General features: G+C 37.2%; 1 protein-coding gene and 1 non-coding gene across 2 annotated transcripts in view; one reads left to right on the top strand and one right to left on the bottom strand.

Annotated features, from left to right (window-relative positions):
• Positions 1 to 21,005, bottom strand: part of TTC27 (tetratricopeptide repeat domain 27) — a 230,231-nt gene that overhangs the window by 193,001 nt on the left and 16,225 nt on the right. Inside the window, 3 exon segments of the mRNA XM_043987972.1 lie at positions 6,022 to 6,123; positions 13,159 to 13,299; positions 19,735 to 19,864. Of these exon segments, the coding sequence (XP_043843907.1) occupies positions 6,022 to 6,123; positions 13,159 to 13,299; positions 19,735 to 19,864 (373 nt within the window).
• On the top strand, positions 6,787 to 6,894 carry LOC122744983. The gene has a single exon (XR_006355304.1). It is a non-coding gene; the product is annotated as a U6 spliceosomal RNA (small nuclear RNA).

Raw genomic sequence — 21,005 nt, 5'->3', positions numbered from 1 at the left:
TTTTCTTTCTTAAGGTTTTTTCCTTTTGTTCTGATTCTTCTTTCACAACATGACTAATGTAGGAATGTTTAACATGATTTTTACTTATATACACATATGTATACATATACATCATAGACACACACACACACACATATATATATATATATATATAAAGCCTATATCAGATTGGTTGCTGTCTTGGGCAGGGGAAAAGGAAAGGATAGAAGGAGAAAAATGTGGAAATCAAAATCTTATAAAAATGAATGTTAAAAACTATCTCTACATGTAATTGGGGGAAAAAATAAAATCCTATTAAGTTTGGGGGAAAAAAGAGAACCCACCAATAAACAAGAGCAATAATAGCTAACATTAATAGGTTACCTTAAGGCTTGCAAAGCACTTTATATATATTACATGACTTGATGTTCACAGAAACCTTGTGAAGTAGGTGCTATTATTATTCTCATTTTACAGACGAAGAAACTGAGGCTGACTGAGGTTAAGTGACTTGCCCAAAAATGTACAGCTAGCAAATATCTAAGGAGGATTCGCACTTGCATCTTCCTGACTCAAAGTCCAGAGCTCTGTATACTACTCTGGATTGTTTTGTAGTTTTGTTTTGTTTTGTTTTTTCCTAAATGCATGTTCAGGTCCTTCCTTTTTCTTTGTTAATTTTCTCAGGGATGTAATTTTTCCCCTGAAGGCCACTTTACCCACATTCCAGAAATTTTGTTTTGTTGCCTCATTTTCATTCTCTTTCACAGTAATTGTTTCTATAATGTGTTCTTCAATCATCTCATTGTTCAAGTTGTCATTATAAAGGCTCCTTTCAGGTCTGTATCTTTTGCTTGTGCTCCCTGTATTATTAGCTTTATTGTGCTATAGTCTACAAAGAATGTGTTCAATCATTCTGCTTTTGAATGTGTAATTGTCAGAAGGCTTCCCCCCCCCCCTGTCACTAGAGGTCTTCAATCACCTTTTCCCCCCTTTTTTAACCAACTGCAAGGTTTCTCCCTTCTTTTAAGATATCTTGATAATTCATCCCTGAATACTCTCAAAGTTCTATCACCTCCTGCACACAATTCTTCTGTAGGTACTCAGTCTGTGACCAGTTGTCCTTCCCAACTTCCCTAAGTGTCATTCCCACATTCTTTGGCCATATTTATGGCCACCAGCAAATGATACCAGAAAGAAGATTTAAAGTTTGCTACGGTTTATATTCAAATAAACTATTCAGCAGGAACATATGGGGAAAGGAAACAACAGTTCCTCCTCTGGACTTCCTCTAGATTCCCTCCAAGCTACAAATCCTATCCTTATATCAAAGACTGGGCAACACTTTGCTACATTAGTACAATCAGAAAGACTGATAACAATGTTGCAGGTCACCTGTCATACAACAGCCACGCATTCAACAAATATCAGCTGGAGAAAGGTTAGCTCCCAAAATGAAAAGATGTGCATTCCTTCTTTCAAATATGCTACAACTTGTTTCTTTCTTTTTTTTTTTAAGTGAGGCAAATGGGGTTAAGTGACTTGCCCAGGGTCACACAGCTAGTAAGTGTTAAGTGTCTGAGGTCACATTTGAACTCAGGTCCTCCTGACTCCAGGGCCAGTGCTCTATCCACTGCGCCACTAGCTGCAAGAGGCCATGAAAAATAAATTCCCTAAGGAATTACGGCAAAAAAACCCACAAGCTTTGATACTTAGGAATTAATTCCTTACAGCTGCTTCTTTTATCCAGACACTGACAAAGGCCACAGCTGCCAGGAGAAGGAAGCATTAATGACACAAAGAGAAAGGAAGCCTTCTCACATTCAAAGAAACAAGAATCTCTGATCAAATAAATATTCCATCATACTTGCAAAGATGGGCAAGGAAATTTAATTTCTACAATGGTTTTTCTAAAACATGTTACTTACTATATCCCAAAGCAACAATGGATCTGCCATCTTATCAATTTGGCTATTCTTTCAACAAAACAAATCATAGTTATCTATGCCCTAGAGACCTCAGTGTTCTCACTTGTAAAATGAGATGCAGAGTACGGGAAGGGAGAGAAAATGGACAAGATGATCTTCTAAGATCCCTATAGATACAAAATTCTGTGAAATGAACTATTTGCTAACATATAATAATCACTGAGAATTGCACCAGCCATTCTAAAAATCAACTCTGAGCTATACCAAAAAAAGTGTTTATATCACAAGAAATAAAAGAGAGAAAGGACCTATACTCACAAAAATATCCATAGCAGTATTTTTGTTATAGCAAAGAATTAGAAATTAAGGGAGTGTCCATCAGTTGGGAATGGCTGAGCATATTATGACACATGAAATTACTAAAACACATTACATTCCCTAAGAAATTACAAAAGTTGGGGGCGGCTAGGTGGTACAGTGGATAAAGCACTGGCCTTGGATTCAGGAGGACCTGAGTTCAAATCCAACCTCAGACACTTGACTAGCTGTGTGACCTTGGGCAAGTCACTTAACCCTCACTGCCCCATCAAAAAAACAAACAAACAAAAGAAATTACAAAAGTGGGGAGGCAGATAGATGGCGCAGTAGATAAAGCACTGGCATTGGATTCAGGAGGACTGGAGTTCAAATCCGACCTCAGACACTTGACACTTACTAGTTGTGTGACCTTGGCAAGCCACTTAACCCTCATTGCCCCACCAAAAAAAAAAAAAATTACAAGCTCAATTATGCTTATGCATAATTATGCATATATTTTTCAAGCAGAACTTGAAAAATAAAAAGAATGAGGGAAAAAATATATAGTCTTAGAAGATAAATTAAGAAGTTTGAACATTAAATTAATTGGGATCCCAGAGAGTAAAAGGAAAAAAAAATGTTGACACCATGTTAAAAGTAATCAGAAACTATTCCCTGAGTTAACAAATGAACAAGAGGAATTACTCAGCAAGTAGAAAAAAGTCACTGACCTCACCATATTGAAATCCCAAACTCAACTTTCCAAGACACAAAATTATCACATTTGAAAATTATGACAATGAAAGAATTATAAATGAGTCAAGTAAATTAAGAAAAATTAAACTGGAAACAACAGAGTATAGTAGAAATAGTGCTGAATTTGAATACAGAGGATTTAATTCCTATCGTGTGAAAGCCATTTAACCCCTCCAGTCTAAAGATCCTTAACTGTAAAATAAGGTGGTTGGACTTGATGGCCTCTATAGACCCTTCTGGATCTAAATCTATGATTCTATGATAAATATTATAAAATACCCATTAAAATCTTCCTCATTAAAGTCTTGCCTGATTTTTCAATGAGGAAACATTATCCTGGAAAAAAGGAAGAACTGATCAAAAATATGTACCTTAAAAGCAGCAAAAGTTATATAAACTTCAAATTTCAACATTTTATTTGGGGCCAGAAAAGAGATACTGAAAAATAACAAAACTTTAACAATTTATTTTTTAAAGTCCACATTTTCAAAGATCCCTAAAATCAGAGGAGAATTTCAGATTTAAGGACAAGATATCATCAATGAAAAAAAGTCCATTATAGTAAGTTTGCCATTATTTCTACTTAGGGATATTAAATATTTACAAAGAAACATGAGTAAAAAAATTCATAATAAAAGTACATGTTGTAATTAAGGAAAGTATGAAGAGTTCAAATATATTCAGGATTATAAATAAGGTGTTTAAAATGGCAAGAAATAATTACAAAAGTTCCGCCCTCCAAAAAAAAAAGTGAGAATAAAAGGAGCTAAAAGCATGAAAATGAAACTTCTATTTTTAACCAAAAAAGGATATTTATTCCTTTCTTTTAGCAGTGGAAATTGTTGTAGAAAATTTAACCAAACCATTCCCAGTAGATAAGATTAAGAAAAAAATAGGAAAAAAAATGAAAAACAGAATCAATTAAATTTATTATACATTAAATGTGAATGGTCTGAATCTTCCTATTAAAAAGAATAACTACAGAATGGTTTGAAAAAATAAATTCATCAATATCATAGAATAATACATAGAAGACTTGTAATACTAAATGAATCCAAAGAAGTTATCTTGTCTTTATTTTATAGATGAAGAAACTGAGTCCCAGGAAAATGAAGTGACTTATCCAAGATCATGCAGTGAGTATAAACAAAGATAGATAAAACCGAATTCAAAATAGAAAATTATACAAGAGGCAGAAAAAAGTGGTGAAATAAATTAAAATAATATAAAATAATGTTAAATTTATACACAACAAAAAAGTCAACAATTAGATTAATAAAAGTTAATAGGGTAAGAAAAAAATTAAAAGCTATAATGATAATAGAAGCCATCAATATAACAAATCTACTGGGGGCAGCTAGGTGACACAGCAGATAGAGCACTGGCCCTGGAGTCAGGAAGACCTGAGTTCAAATCTGGTCTCAGACACTTGACACTTACTAGCTGTGTGACCCTGGGCAAGTCACTTAACCCCAATTGCTTCACCAAAAAAAAAAAAAAAAAGAAAACAAATCTACTAAAAGGATTAATAAAGAAATAATAGATATAAATTGCTGAATAAACTATGGTATATCAATAAAATGCAAAACTACAAAGCATTCGAAAACTATAACCATATATGGAATATTAAAAAAACTGGAAAGAATTAGATGAAGTAAAGCAATTTAAAGAAAGCAAAACCAGGCATAACAGTATATATTTACAATGACTACCATTACACAAAAATTAAAATGTATACATGAATGTAGAAATTAATGAACATAAAACTAGTAAGCTAATATGACAATAGTATGTGTTGAAATCCGTTACTCATTTTTAAATGTAAACAGCAGGTAACTCCTCTATCCTTCTCTACAGAGGTACAGGACAATGGATGTGAAATGGATTGCATATACAATCAGATTTTTTATATGCTATTTAAAGAATTATTATTTGAGGTTTTTATGACCCCATCTTTTGGCTAGAATTTAAAAAACACCGGCACATGCACTGGCCTGGGACTCAGGCGCTGCACCTCCACAATGGCACAGTGCTCGACTCACTGGTTGTAGCTGTCACCATGGCACTGGCACCTCACGTCATCACCACTCGCCAATGCCTACATGGGCCTGACAAAATCATAAGGCTGGAAGCCCAGTGAGGGCAGTCATGTGACTGTCAGTCAGGGCTGCCAGCCAGTTGGCTTAGGGCTATGTGTGGTCAGCCCGGGGTCTGCTGCGAAGGAGAAGAGAGGGGTTTCGCCATTCTAGTTTGAAGCTGGAAAGTGACAGGACACAGCCATATGTTCTCAGCTGATCCCTGGGCGGTGGTGTTATTCAGGTTGTATTGTTTCCCTTCCCCCATTTTTTTTTTCCTTTCCCTTAATTCTACTGATCTTGCTTGTATTTTTAAGTTAGTTCTTGTTAATAAACCCTGTTCTGTTTTCAAGGGAGGCTATTGGTCTCCTTCCTTGCCCCAATATTGCAGCAAGCCGCCTAGCTAACACTCCCCAATTAAAATTTGGCCCCTATAGTTTGTTGGGTTTTTTTTTTTAACTGTTGGGAAATGCTGATAATGTGAAAAAAAGATTTCAAGAAAAAAATTTAAATAAAGATTCTAGATCCATGAAATATGTCATTAACTATAAATACGTGTTTATTTGGTTTTTGTTGTTCAGACCCATTACTTTTTTTCTCCAAGTCCGAAACTATCAACCTGGTTTTTTGTTTGTCTTTCTCAGAAACATCTAGTAAAGCACAAGTAACTATGATTTTGATGCTTTTATCAGAATTATGAAAACACTTATTTAAAAAAACAAATGTTAAGTCACAAGTTATAACTTGACAAATAACTTAATACAAACTATTTCAACTGAAATAAGACTTAATTTTTTTTTTGGGGGGGGGGTGAGGCAGTTGGGGTTAAGTGACTTGCCCAGGGTCACACAGCTAGTAAGTATTAAGTGTCTGAGGCCGGATTTGAACTCAGGTCCTCCTGACTCCAGGGCTGGTACTCTATCCACTGTACCACCTAGCTGCCCCCTTAAATTTCATACTAACACACACATGTAAATTTCAACACACACATGCTCGATACTGATCTGGGCAAGACTGAAGAGCTCAGGTGAGCGCTCTTCTAACAAGTGCTGATGAATGTTCACACATCTTAAGGTCCACCATGGTAAAGTCTAAAAAGAAAAAAAGAAAGTCAATAAGCTAAAATAAATTCACAATTCTGAAAAATTCATACCCTACAAAATATTTTGTTATAAAAACAACATTATACCTATAGGCCCATTTAAATATAACTTTTAATTAGATTTAAACATACTAAGCAAGTCTGTTAAACTCAAAAAATCACAGAATCAAAGTGCTGAAAGAACTCTGAAAAGCCATAAAGTCCAAGTCATGTATGAATAAGAATTCTCTCAATAATACATAACAAGCGGTCATGAAAACCTCCAGAGTGTGGAATCCCAGTAGATAGTACTGTTTGGGAATTTTCCTTACATCTAGCTTAAATCTAATTCATATCCCTCTCCAGGCTCACCTTCAGATTAAACAAGTCCAACTTCTTCATCAGATGATTCCAGCAGATATTACTATCAAATCTCTATACATTCCATGATTTTTAACCTATTTGCCTATGGGCTGGCTCCAAATGAATAACCCATCACTACATTAAACAATGAAACAAATGAAAAGCTATTAGAACAGTCTTGTTGGGGGATGAGGAGGGCCTAAACTAGGGTAGAAGCTGTGTGAGTACACATGAGAAAAGACATAAAAAATGTTCTGGAGGTAGATACGACAAAACTGACGATGAACTGATAATGAGAAAGTGGATAATTGTGCTTACTTTAACAGCACATAGAGTAAACTTGGAAGGATACAGAGAAAAATTAGCATGGCCTCTAGGCAAGGATAAGAAGCAAATTAGTAAAGCATTACAGATTTTTAGCATAAATGAAACATTTAAAAATACCAAAAGAAAGCAAAAAAAAATTCAGAAGGAAACACTAACAAGCAGGATATGATAGTATCATGATAAATTTACACTTTTTGAAAAACTTATTTAAGAGAAGTGCACTTTTTCATCTGAATGTTGAAAATGTTCATGTTTGTTGGTGTTAGTCAAGCTCATAATAAAAAAAATTGATGTCCCAAATTATAAACCTAGGTGACCTCTTTCTACCAATCCTGCACTATCTCAACTATATGGTGAGAGATGTCCTTCCAAAACTATATTTCAGCAATAGCTCACTTACCGTGACTACTCTAGTGCCTATGAGGTCAGATTTGCTTCCCAGAATTAAATAGCTGTTTGAGCTTGATGTATTACACATACTTTACGAATGTGAGAAAATAATAGGGTTTGGGGAATGCCAAAGGCCCCCCTTTCTCCCCCTCTAGGGGTAGTGACTGGATTGACTGACTTCAGTTAAAGTTAATTCAATTAAAACCACACCTTCCTGGGGCAGCTAGGTGGCGCAGTGGATAGAGCACTGGCCCTGGATGTCAGGAGTACCTGAGTTTCAAATCCAGCCTCAGACATTAAAACTTACTAGCTGTGTGACCTGGGCAAGTCACTCAACCCAATTACCCACACACACCAGACACACACACACACACACACCACACCACACACACACACACACACACACTACACACACACCTTTCCTGGCCCCAAGAAGGTATTTTCTCAGAGGGTGTGAACTCTGACCTCAACACAGGACCACCCTCAAGTCCCATGAACCAAGAGATTTGGTTGATGCTAGCTAATTAGCTTGAAGCGGTGTATAAAGACTGCCTCTCCTCTGGACCCATAAAAAGCTTCCACACACAGTTACTCAGAAGTTAGGCTCTCTGAGGTGCTTGTGGTGGCAGAGGATTTGGAGGAAGAAGCAGGCCAGGCTGAGCTCTATTCTCTTTTCTAGCCTAGATAGGCCTTTCTTAACTTTCTGATCCAGGTGTTCTCTTTTTACTAATACTTGGTATACTTTAATAAATGCTTAATGCCCCCAAACTGGCGCTAAAGCGTCTAATTTATAAGTAACAACTATTATCAGAAACCCCAGCTAATTTTCCCCAAACTTGGGACAGAAATAAGGCGACCACATATAATTTTACATGCCACATGCATTTGTATATAAACAACGAGGTCACAGTTTTACTCCCTACTGCTTTCTTGGATTTTTATCTATTAAGTATCTACAGTTTTTCTTCTTTCTATACTCTAGCCATTCTTCACAATATCTAGCAGAGGCTGTTTTCAAATAATAGGTAGGACATGGCCCACCAATCAGCCTCCCCAGAAAAGCACAACAAAATCAACCCTATTTTAGTAAATGATATCTGAGTGTGTCTTAGGAACTGTTGTATATGAGCTAGAAAGGTCAGTTTTCATTTAAACGGAAAAGCTGAACAAAGAATGATGTCTACATCAAAAGCCACAAAACTGAGAGGGGGCTTTAAAACAAATTCAAGAGAAGTTAAGCAACTGCAAGGAAACTGAGATAGCTTTTTGTTAAACCTCACAAAGCATGACATCCAAGCTGGCTGACTGACATGTTTACTTATTCCACTGTATTGATAATATTGAATAGTATCTTCTTTCAAATAATGTTCACCATACTTACCGACGAAAGGTTTATGACTGACAGAACTTAAGATTGCATTGCTCACTCATTACTGCCCATTAATCTCACTTGAAAGGGAAAAAAAAAGTCATATGGCAGCCTTATGCCTTCATATTACATTTTTTTAAAGCTCACAGCTAGTTGGTTTCCAATGCAGAAAGATATACTCTGCCTCCAAGGACATTTTAATTAAGACCAACTTGAGAGAAGAATTTTCTCTTCGGAGTAATGTCATTAAAATCCACATGACAAGAAATCATTGTTCGGCTACAAAATACAAATTCTAAGTATTGGCGGCATTTTTATGTTCAGGCGCCACTGCTGTTATCCACATTTTCAAAGATTCTCTTTGTGAAAATGTACTGAATGCAGAAGGTGTGAGTAGGTGAAAGTTGATAGCACTCTTTCTAACCTCTCTTTGAAGAGCCAAGGACTGTATTTATCAACATTAGAAACTAGTCTTCTACACAGGGGCCTAAATCTGTACTCCATATCCTACACAGATTATTCATTTAACCCCCAAAACATGGCCTAAGCCTAGATCCAAGGCTATCTTTTCTCAATTTGCACTCTTATCAATTAATATATCAAATAATTCAGAAGCTTCTGCATTTTAGAGGACCAAAGAGGATATCTCCTTTGAAGCAAACTTGAAAAAAATATTATGGAACTCAAAAACAGAGCTCAAAGCAATTGCTCTTTAATATAATAAATGGGTCATAATTCACGGTTATTGGACAATTGTTGACAGCATATTCAAATACATTGTCATTTCATGTTTCACGAAATTAATTCAGAAACCAAGAAGATAAATGTCACATATGAGCAATCAATTTGTCAATCAACAATAAGCATCTACTATATGCCAGGTACTGAGTTACTATGTAGGGAATATAAATACAAAAAAGGATCCAATCTTGACTATCATGGAGCTTACATTTACTGAAAAATTCATTAACATACAACTATCATGAATGAATGAATGAAAAGCATTCGTTAAGTGCTTGGAATATACCACGTGCTGAGTATACAAATGTCCTTAATGGGCTTACATTATAGTAGGGAGAAATAAAACCTACAAAGGTGAAGTAGTCAGGAGGACTGTTTTGGTTTGTCACAGGGATGGTGAATAGAGTCATAGGGAAATCAAATGACATGCTCATTAAAGAATCAACAACATTATGATTTGATCATACCATAAACATGTAACAAAGCAGGACAAAAGTCACTGAAAACTTTAGAGGATCAACATAAATGTTTAAAGAAATCAGCTACATACACTTCTTTATAACTTCCCTCAAAAATGATTTTTTTTTTCGGGGCAAGCTAGGTGGTGCAGTGGATAGAGTACCGGCCCTGGAGTCAGGAGGACCTGAGTTCAAATACCGCCTCAGACACTTGACACATGTTCACTTATTCCAACTGTATTGATAATATTGAATAGTATCTTCTTTCAAATAATGTTCACCATACTTACCGACGAAAGGTTTATGACTGACAGAACTTAAGATTGCATTGCTCACTCATTACTGCCCCATTAATCTCACTTGAAAGGGAAAAAAAGTCATATGGCAGTCTTATGCCTTCATATTACATTTTTTTAAAGCTCACAGCTAGTTGGTTTCCAATGCAGAAAGATATACTCTGCCTCCAAGGACAAGTGACCCTGGCAAGTCACTTAACCTCAATTGCCTCACCAAAAAAAAAAAAAAGTTTTCAAATAAATACTACACTCTCAGTAGTTAAGAAATAAGTATTATCTAACAAATGACTCAGAGGACTACTAGGAAGAGATTCTGTCAAAAGGTTAAGCCCACATATTTCATCACTTTGTATGTAACACAGAGACAATATAAATAAGAATTTTCAAAATTAATGGTTTGGGAAATAAAGCCCAGAAAAACTCCAAATGCTGCACTAGAGGTTATTTGGGAGAAGATATGCATTCAGTGATAGAGAACTTCTTCTAAACTCTCTATATATTGTTGTGGTTATTTGACAAATTCTCATCCTAGAAGTACTCTGGAAAAGAACCAGAAGAACACATCAATTGGTCACGTTTTATTCAAAAGCTTTCCATATATAAAGCTTCCCAGTCTTCCTTCTTTTTAAATTTTCAAAAATTATTTCCATTCTTTTTTTTAACATGTACCGCCTTCATTCTCTCACCCTTTTTTCACCCTTAAACAACAACTGAAATTTTATTATCATAAAATCATGACTTAGGGATGAAAGAATCTCAGAGGGCTCTAATTTAGCCACTTCCTTTTATAGCTAAAAAAAAAAAATGAGACCCAGAACAGTTAAGTTATCTGCCCAAGGTTATATAGATATGACAGAGATAGAGTGTAATCCAGGTCCCCTGAAGCCAAATTCAGTGATCTTTACACTATATTACACTACTTCCCTTTAAGATTAATAGCAACAAGGATGGATGTGTATGTAGCCCTTTAAGCTGTCTCACATAGATAAAACATTAATCCTTACAACAATGCTGCAAGGTACAGAAATTTATGATCCCCCTTATCAGAACACTGAAAGATTTTGGAAGTTTCCTAATTGCAATGGACTCAGGTCTATTTTTACAACATCAATAAAAGTATATGTTTGTTTTAATGCAAAATGGAGATGAGTGTATAAAGGTCTGTCAACAAAAAATAAAAAACAAAAAAAACAGACTAAAAGATTTACGACAATGTCACAGTTCTGCCTGATATTACACAGCATGCCACCTACTGGCAGGGACTAGGAAGGGGAAGAGTGGGATTCTGTTCATTCAATAAGCAAAATGTTACAGCCCTTTATAGTTATATAATAAGAATATCTTGGTCAGGAGGAAAACAAAAGTCAAGGAAGAAAAAAAGACTTCATATTACAATCCACAAACTGAAATGTTTTAGAAATGTTTTCTAGTATTTAATCTGATAGACTCATTAAGTCCCATTTCTAGGGGTTTTTTCACTCTAAAATAAGTGAAAAGTCTATTTTAAGGCACTCTGCAGTTGTCCATGGCACCAGTATTTCCTCAGTGAGAGGCAGTAGAGGGAACTGGGAAATCTGGATTCGAGTCCTGCCAAACACACATCCTGGCTGTCGTGAATGACACTGGCAAGTCACTGAAGCTGTCAATGTACCTTTCAATGTACCCATGTACCTCACTAAGATTAGGCTAGAGATGACTCAAACTATCCAGGTAGAACAAGTGTCTACACAAGGAGTTTCCTGGACCATACATATACATATATGTGTGTGTATTCCACATCTTAAATGGTAGGCCGAACATCAGCCCAGGATAAACACCAAAAGTATTGTAAACCATTACAAAGCAGCACTCTTAATGGAAGAGCAGATGACTTTGAGCCAGATGAGCTCGATCTGACCCTTACAAGCTACATAAGCCTTTCTCAGCTTCTATTTCCATATCCAAAAATTCTTGCAGTACCTTCCTGACAGGATTGTGGTGAAGAAACCACTTAGTAATATCAATGCATTATAGAAATGTGAGTTCTTATAATCCAGTGCCAAGGCACGAAAACAAGTCAGGATGTGAGGAAGAATGAACTTAAATTCCCTGCATTTATGGAATCCACTTCTTCAGGGGGTTCACAACAACCCAGAAAGGGCTAAAGCTAATTGTGTGACAGTAAATATGATGTGACGGGTGATATATGTTTGAACCTATAACTAAGATATATGAAAAGTTTAAAATTTGTTTCCACAGAGTCTAGATATAATCTTCAATCAAAGTAAGCTCCCTGAGGGCACAGCCTCTTTTATGTCTTTGTTTCCCCAGCACTTAGAAGAGTACCTGGCACATAGTAGGTGCTTAATAAAGTTTATTGATTATTGATTAATATAACCTAACCCGGAACAACATTTAAAGACCCAGTATCACTTCATCAATCAAAAAAAGAAATCAACAATAGCACAGTGGAGTTCTTACTAACATCCAGGCTTTCACACTTTCAGGATGATTTAATAAAGCATGGGTAGGACCATGACACTCACCTGCTCTAGAAGGTTCAGGGGCTCCCTGGTGCCTCCAGGACAACATGCAAACTTCTTATTTGGCACTTAAAATCCCTTGACAATCTGGCTGAGGCCCAACTTTCAAGTGATTCCACATCACTGCCCCTCACAATGTTCAATGTATATGGCATTCTATTGTTCTTCAGATTTTGCATAGGTTGGCCCCCAGACCTGGAATACCCTCCTCTCACTTCTGCCTCTTGGAATCCAATGCTCAGCTTTCCAGGCCCCAGTCTGAGTGCTGCTTCCTACATGTAGCCTTTCTATGTACAATTGTACCTCCCACCCAATTAAATATAACCTTGCTTCAAGGCAGAGTTTTGTCTCCTTTTTGTCTTTGCACCCTAACCCAATGCCTGGCAACTACTGGAACTCAATAAATGTTGGTTGATTGAACTGAACATTTCACATTTTTATAACACTTTATAAGGTTTACCCACAAGAATCCTGTGAGGTAGGAAATATAAGTGTTATTACTCCCATTTAAATAGTCTAATGTGGTACCTATTAAATGCCATCAGGGAAATAACTACATGGTATTTTTTTTTTTTCTACCTGGATACTGGGAAATTTATGTCTTAAGTTCACCAATATGACTCGAGCTAATAACAGCAATACAGAATTAGAAGTCAGACTGTAGATTGATTCACCGTCTAGACCCAAGAGATTCAAAACAACTGTGCAAAATTCTTTGGTCTGAAAGAAAAAAATTATTTGTAAAGTGATCACATATTAATCTAAATGATGAGACAGCTTTCATTAAAAAGAAAACTAATACAGAAAGTTTGCCGTCTCGTACTATCATCTCTCCATTAATTAACAAAGTACTCAACTCCAGATCAGGCGGCAGCTACCATACTGCAGACCAGGAGGCATGACAGAGATATGATTTATAGGCTCATAGATTTAAATTGGAAAGGATCTTAGAAGCCAATCTAGTCCATCTCCTTTAATTTATGAATAAGGAAACTAAGGCTCAGGAGATAAAATCCCTTGCCAAGATGACCCAAATTAGTAAGCAATAGAGCTAGATTTGAACCCAGTTCCTGAACCTCACTGATTTCATTCAATACAGCTTCTCACACAAAGCAGGAATACCTTCTACAACAGCCTTGAGAGACACTCATCCAACTTTTGCTTTTTTTTCCCCACTGCATATGACTCTAAGTATTAGAAATTTCTTTTATGTAGTGAGCTAACATCTGCCCTCCCTGTCACTTCCACACAGTGGCCCCTAGTTCTGCTTTCTGGACCTAGACAAAACAAATATATTTCTTCATCCACATAAGAGCTCCAAATATTTGAAGACAGAATTATGTACCATTCCCCAAGTCTTCTCTTTTCTAGGCTAAACATCACCCAGTTGCTTCAACTTTTCTTCATCGGACATGGTTTCCTAACTTGTCATTCTTAGCTGCCTTCCCATCCCTCCTCTGGGATCCCTGTCATCACAATGTGGGGGGAAAGGAAGCAATGCTCTGTGAGCCATAAGGTGGAAGAGGAAAGCAGTCAGGGTCCCATGCTGCCACATGGAATTTTTTTTTTTTCCTACAGTGTCAGGACCACAAGAAACAGCTGCAGTGGTCATCACACACATAAACAGCAAGCATAATCCAGCTATTTCTCCTCTCTCCAACATCTCTTTAATACAACTGGTTCTCTTCCTCTCTGTCACAAACAAGCTAAGGTCTCTTCTAACTTTTTTTGAAAATTCTTTCTTTCAACATCACTCAACTGCAGGAGAATACTTATCAGGAAGGAGAGTAATCTGAGGGGAGGTTGAGAGGGTATGCATGACATAGCAGGCATTTAATAAACAGTTGTTGAATGAATGGATGGATACATGAATAAAAGAGACAGGAAAGGAGCATAGGATCCTAGCATTTAGAACTAAGAGACTTTAGAGATCTAAATTTAGCTCAACCCTATTCATTTCACAAATAAGGAAACAGCAGAGGAAGGGAAATGATTTACCCAAGGTCACACAAATACTAATCAAGAATCTCAAACTCCAAAATCTGCTGTTTATTCTAATATTTGTGGGTGTTTGGTTTGGGGGGGGAGTTTGGGGGGAGGAATAATTTTGAAAGCAAGGAACGGAACAAAGATGCTTCTTATATTCACTTAAGTATAAAAGTGTGGGATTAACAAAGAAGGGTGCTCTCTCAACTGTGAAACAGCTGAGAAAATGACATGTAAATGAAATGGAGTATTATTGCACAGAAAAACTGAGGAATAGAGAATTCAGAGAAACAAGGGAAAATCTGTATGAACTAATTTTGAACAAAATATGCAGACCAAGAAAGCAATGGTCCCCAACGTATAAGTGAAAAGACTGGGGCAGCTAGGTGGCACAGAGCACTGGCCCTGGAGTCAGGAGTACCTGAGTTCAAATCCAGCCTCAGACATTTCACACTTACTAGCTGTGTGACCCTGGGCAAGTCACTAAACCCCAATGACTCACTAAAAAAAAAAAGAAAAGAAAAGAAAAGACTGCTCAAAGGATGTCAAATTCTGAGTAGTGAGAAAACCAATGATGGTCCTAGGGAATAGATAATGAAATGACCTCTCTCCTCATGGCAGAATGGAAAGGGAGCAGTAAGAAAGAATATTATATACACTGTCAAATGTAATCATTGTATCAAACATTTTTTGCTTAACTGTTTTTCCTTGTCCCAAGGAAGGCTTCCAATCAAGAGAAGGATTTAAGTTGACCGTAAAGACAAGAGGCATCAATAAAATTTGGGGGAGGGGGGTAGCTAGGTGGCGCAGTGGATAGAGCACCAGCCCTGGATTCAGGAGGACCTGAGTTCAGATCCAGCCTCAGACACTTGACACTTACTAGCTGTGTGACCCTGGGCAAGTCACTTAACCCCCATTGCCCTGTGCAAAAAAAAAAGGGGGGGGGTTGGGGGGGGTTTTAGTGAGGTAATGGGGGTTAAGTGACTTGCCCAGGGTCACACAGCTAGTAAGTGTCAAGTGTCTGAGGCTGGATCTGAACTCAGGTCCTCCTGAATGCAGGGCCGGTGCTCTATCCACTGTGCCACCTAGCTGCTCCTAAAATGTATTTTTCAAAAAAAAATAAAGGATGACCCTTGTAATTTTTTTTCTTAAAGGAGGGGGAAAAGACGGGGCACTGGAGCCCTTAAATTTTCTTTCCTACAAACCACCACAGCTTTGATAAATAAAAAGCTATATATTATTAGAATCCAGGGAATGGTAGTCCAATGGATAAATGGATATACTCTTACTTTGGTTAAACATGGATGGGTATCTCTCTTTGATCCACACATATTATAACAAAAGGGATCTATAAGCTTTATCCTCTAGTGTTTCAAGTTAGAGTAGCTGGAAAAAATAAAAAAGCTAAGTTAAACTGACACCATGAAAGTGACAGGAGAAGAGTCAACATTGAGAAAACTCATCCCACTTGACTTGACTTGATGTCAAAGCCTATCTGCTCTAAGCATAAATTTCAGACCATTTTCTTGAAAGCTGAACCACTGGCTCTGAAGAGCATCAGAGAGAGTCGCATTACACATTTACAAGACTAAGTTATGTAGTTTAGACAAAAGTATTGCATTATTTAATCAGCTAATATTTCGCTCTCTGATGACTAACTTGGAAATTATTGGGTTCTACTTGGTACTCAGTAAATGAGTGGGTTTCTTACTCGACTTTCATCTCAGAGCTTTCAAAATATGGTACTAATTAAACTTTTTTTTTTCCAAAACAAGGAGTCTAAGTATCTCATCTACTTCTATGAATTAACAATGGTATTCTGATTGAGTTCTAAATGTGTTCCCAAGGATTTGGGTAACAATCTAGTTTTTAAAAGGAATTATTTGTGTTTGTAATTTTTTCTTCAAAGATTGGGTCTGCCTATTTCACCCAACCTAGAAGTGCAGGAGCTACTCACAGGCCTAATCCATTAATGATAAGCACAGGATCTGCTACTTGTTCCAACCTGAAGAGGTTTTCCCCCTTTTTAGGCAACTGAATTGGTCCCTAATCCCAGGAACTGCCCATATCAATGTCACAGAAACCTACCAACACAGCCCACTGCAAGTAGGAACTCCTAATCAAGGAATCCACTGGCCTCAGCCTCATTGGCAGCCGGGGATTACAAACAGTGCAACACCATACATGGTTTTATCTATCTAACTTTAAAAGGCAATGTTAAGGGGCAGCTAGGTGGCGCAGTGGTTAAAGCACCGGCCCTGGATTCAGGAGTACCTGAGTTCAAATCCGGCCTCAGACTACTTGACACTTACTAGCTGTGTGACCCTGGGCAAGTCACTTAACCCCCCATTGCCTGCAAAAAAAAAAAGGCAATGTTAGGCTATGAGCATCATAGGAATATTAGTCAATCACTGTTGAACATGTGGCATGTTAAAAAAAATGCATATTTATAAACATGGCAATGAAAAGATACTGAACATCTAAAGGAGCAGGGTAAAAAGAATGTCACAGATAATCAACAATCAAGCTGGAAAGTGCAAAAGTGACCTAAAGTTGTGGCATAAAATTTTAATTAACATTGCTATCCCTCACCAGTTAGCTCAGCAGGTTAACATAAACAATCCTGATAAAAGTAAAGGGCTTGGACCTGTAAGAGATTAGCTTGGCCACACTCTTTACCTCAAAAGCTGTCTCAAAAAATACACCAGAAGAAATGGGGAAGATGCATCAGCGTTAAGTGTCACTCTCCAGCCCAAAAAACCTCCAGCAGCCACTAGTGACTATAAAATGAAGAACCACTAAACCTCACACTCAGTGTCTTCTACAAACTGACCCCCACCCTATCTCTCTAAACATTGCTCTTACTACTTTGGCCTCTACCAGAGCCCTTCAACCAGTAAATGCCTCTATAAACCTTGTAGTATAATAAATAGATTCCAGCTCTGCTTGACAACTCTCCTCCTGATATTGCCACATTGGATCCAACCCATTCCTATTGCCTGTCCCATGATCAAGGATCTCCTCCATGAGGCCTTCACTGACAGCTGCTGCCTCCATTAATTTTCCCCCTTTTCGGAACTTCTGTAGCAGTTATGACCTGTAACTCGTCACTCAGCACGATTACATACTGCCGTTCAGAAATACTTAATGGTTTCATGAACTTATATCTCAAATTACCAACTATATCACAAGCTCCTGAAAGCTAAAGATTATTCTCATATGCTATGGCCTTAGTTATACAGTACTATGAAGAAGAAAGACAGAATAGAGAGCTAGCCTTGGAGCCAAGAAGACCTGAATTCAAACCCCCACTTCTGAATGTACTGGCTGTATTACCCAGGGCAACTTAACTTGCTCTACAGAACTTCCTTAACTGGCAATACAAAGTGCTGACTTGCACTGGTAGAGGCAATTTCCTAACTAGGGACCTTTCTATACCCATGAAATCACAAGTTGAGTCCCTATTGCCTCTTAACAAGATGCACAGAATTTCTTGTATTCTCCAATAACAATAACAATAATAATAATAAATGACATTTATGTAACAGTTTATGCTTTTTAAAATACTTACATACGTTATTTCAATTGAATAATGTAAACATGTCCTATAATAGTAAAGTTCCAGCAGTTAAAAGTACCAAAAAAATTTTTAATTTAAATATTTGGAAGGCAGGGTGTTACAGTACTGTGTGATGGAAAGAAGCTGAATTTAGAGTCCAGAGGACCTGAGCTCTCTGTGACTTACTACTTGTGTGACCTTTGGCAAATCCCTAGAACTGAGTTCCTTCATCTGTGAAATGAGGAGGCTGGACTAGAGGACCTCTAAGGTCCCTTCCAGCTCCAGATTTGTGAATCCTGCGATAACTGCAAAGGAAACCTTTCGAGGGCATTTAGCACCCATCTTCCTGTCCACATGGCCCAGTACACACTTCCCCGTCATCTTAAAAAGAATTCATTAAATTGTAACCTTTATTGAATTTAACCTTTTGAAGATTCAATGGCATCATGATCATCAATTATTGAAGAGGTCTCAGAGGTTGAGTGATGCAAGGCAGCTTGCCCCTACACTTCTGGCTCCATATTGTTGCAGTTCTTGAAATTTGATCCACTTTTTACGGCTTCTTAATGCCTGGAGCCTGTCTCCTCTACTGACGTGAGCATCGTCCTCTAAACAACCCTATAAATTCTTTAAACCATTTCCCTCTGCTATGGGGCAACTAAGATTGTTATCGAATAGCTGAGTGCGCACCTTATATATGGATTTCATAATATCCATGGGACTGCTCTGAAGCCTCGCTCTTTGTGGGAGTAGACTATATATTTCCTGTTTCTTGGCTCTTGGATTTTTAATCACTCTCAGTAGTTAGCACAGTTATGTATAGCATAGATACTTAACATGATGAATGGTTAACTGACCAATCTGTAGCATCAGTGTGATAATTATCTGTGACCCCTTCTATAAGTCACTTCAACCTCTAGATCTGTTTCCTCGACTATAAAATGAAAGGGTTGGACAAAGATATCTAGGGTGCCTTCCACATCCAAAGCCCAGGATTCCCATAGGAAACATAATTCCTATTCTTAAATATAATTGTGTTTTCCTTAATTTCCTGGACCATACTTCCCACAAACGGTCAATTCTTGGGGCAGCTAGGTGGCGCAGTGGAGCACTGGCCCTGGATTCAGGAGGACCTGAGTTTCAAATCCAGCCTCAGACCACTTGATACTTACTAGCTGTGTGACCCCCGGGCAAGTCACTTAAACCCCAATTGCCTCACTAAAAAACAACAAACAAAAAAACATCACAGTATTTCTCATCTGTAACATAATCTAGAAGTTTCACATATATATTTTTTTTTCTAACATTTTTATATACTCCAGACATAACTACAACAAAGAAGAAAGAGGTGTCTGTAACTGTAATAAGAAACACAATCAAATGTATAACAAACTAGGTATCATCACTTGAATAGAAGTTGAAACAATTGGAACTTTTCAAAATATTCAGAAATCTAATGAAGAAACAAGCCCTCATAGAGTTCCTACATGGTGAAGAGTTGTATATGCATCTTTACTATCCTCTAGGTCCCCAATTTCATATGTATTCACACCTTTTCTCAGAGATGATAAACACAGTAAGAATCCAAAAGGAAGCTTGAGCCAACATACCTCACTGAATTGTTGAAATAAAACAGATGGCAAAAAGTCCTGAGGCTGTAAGTCAACAGGAGGGCCAGTCCAGTTGCTCTGAACAAAGAGTTGTAAGCTGCTTACTCCAAGCAGAAATATCATCTGTTGTCTGCAAAGGAGAGAATTAAAAACATAAACATGAAGCCCTTTTATGGGTACAGTCACAGGTACATATGGTCTGATTTTAGTTATATAAAAGAAAATCTATTATTTCAGTTCAGAATGTCTGAGAATATCTAGGATTCTTTTCAAAACAGTTCTGAATCAAACTAACCTATCTCAATGATGAGGTAACATAGTACAGTGGAAAGAACATTGAGACATGTATGAAATGATGTATTGTGAAGTGAGCAGCAAACCCAAGAGACATTGTACACAGAGACAACAATATTGTTTGATGAAGAACTGGTGATGACTTGACTATTCACAACAATACAATGATTCAAGACAATCCAAAGGACTACTGATGAAACATACTTACCCACCTCCAAAGAAAAAACTGATATTGATGGAATAGGCTGAAGCATGCTATTTTTCACTTTCTTTCATTTTTATTCTTTTAATCAAGTTTCCTTATACAAAATGACAAATATGGTAATGTTTTGCATAATCATACATGTATAACCCATATCAGATTGCTCCTGCCTCAGGATGGGGAAAGGGAGGGAAGGAGGAGGATAGAATTTGAAAAATAAAACTATAAATAAAAATGTTTATTATTAAAAAAAGAAGGGGGCAGCTAGGTGGCGCAGTGGATAGAGCACCGGCCCTGGATTCAGGAGTACCTGAGTTCAAATCTGACCTCAGACACTTAACACTTACTAGCTGTGTGAACCCTGGGCAAGTCACTTAACCCCAATTGCCTCACTTTAAAAAAAAAAAAAAAAAGAAGGAAGGAAGGAAGGAAGAGAAAAAAAAAAGAAAATTGAACCTAAACTACTGAAACCAAAGGACTGGAGTTCATATCCTAGCTCTGCAGATTCTGACCTGTCACTTAATTTCTATGGGCTTCAAATTTCCTCATCTGCAAAATTCAGAGTCTGGACTAGATGATCAAGATCCATTTCAGCTCCAGAAGCAGGATCCTCTGACCTACTCCTTTTCTACTTTTAGCAGCTCTCACATTTTCTGAAGATATCTGAATAATAATCTGAACACAGAAAGAAAACCCTGGATAAAAGTCTTCATTGAGTTCATTTTGCTAAGGAATTATCATGCTGCACCATTAATATAAATATCTATGAGAGGAA

Source organism: Dromiciops gliroides, chromosome 2, assembly GCF_019393635.1.
Source record: "Dromiciops gliroides isolate mDroGli1 chromosome 2, mDroGli1.pri, whole genome shotgun sequence".
Taxonomy (NCBI): domain Eukaryota; kingdom Metazoa; phylum Chordata; class Mammalia; order Microbiotheria; family Microbiotheriidae; genus Dromiciops; species Dromiciops gliroides.
This window is presented reverse-complemented; position numbering and strand designations above follow the sequence as displayed.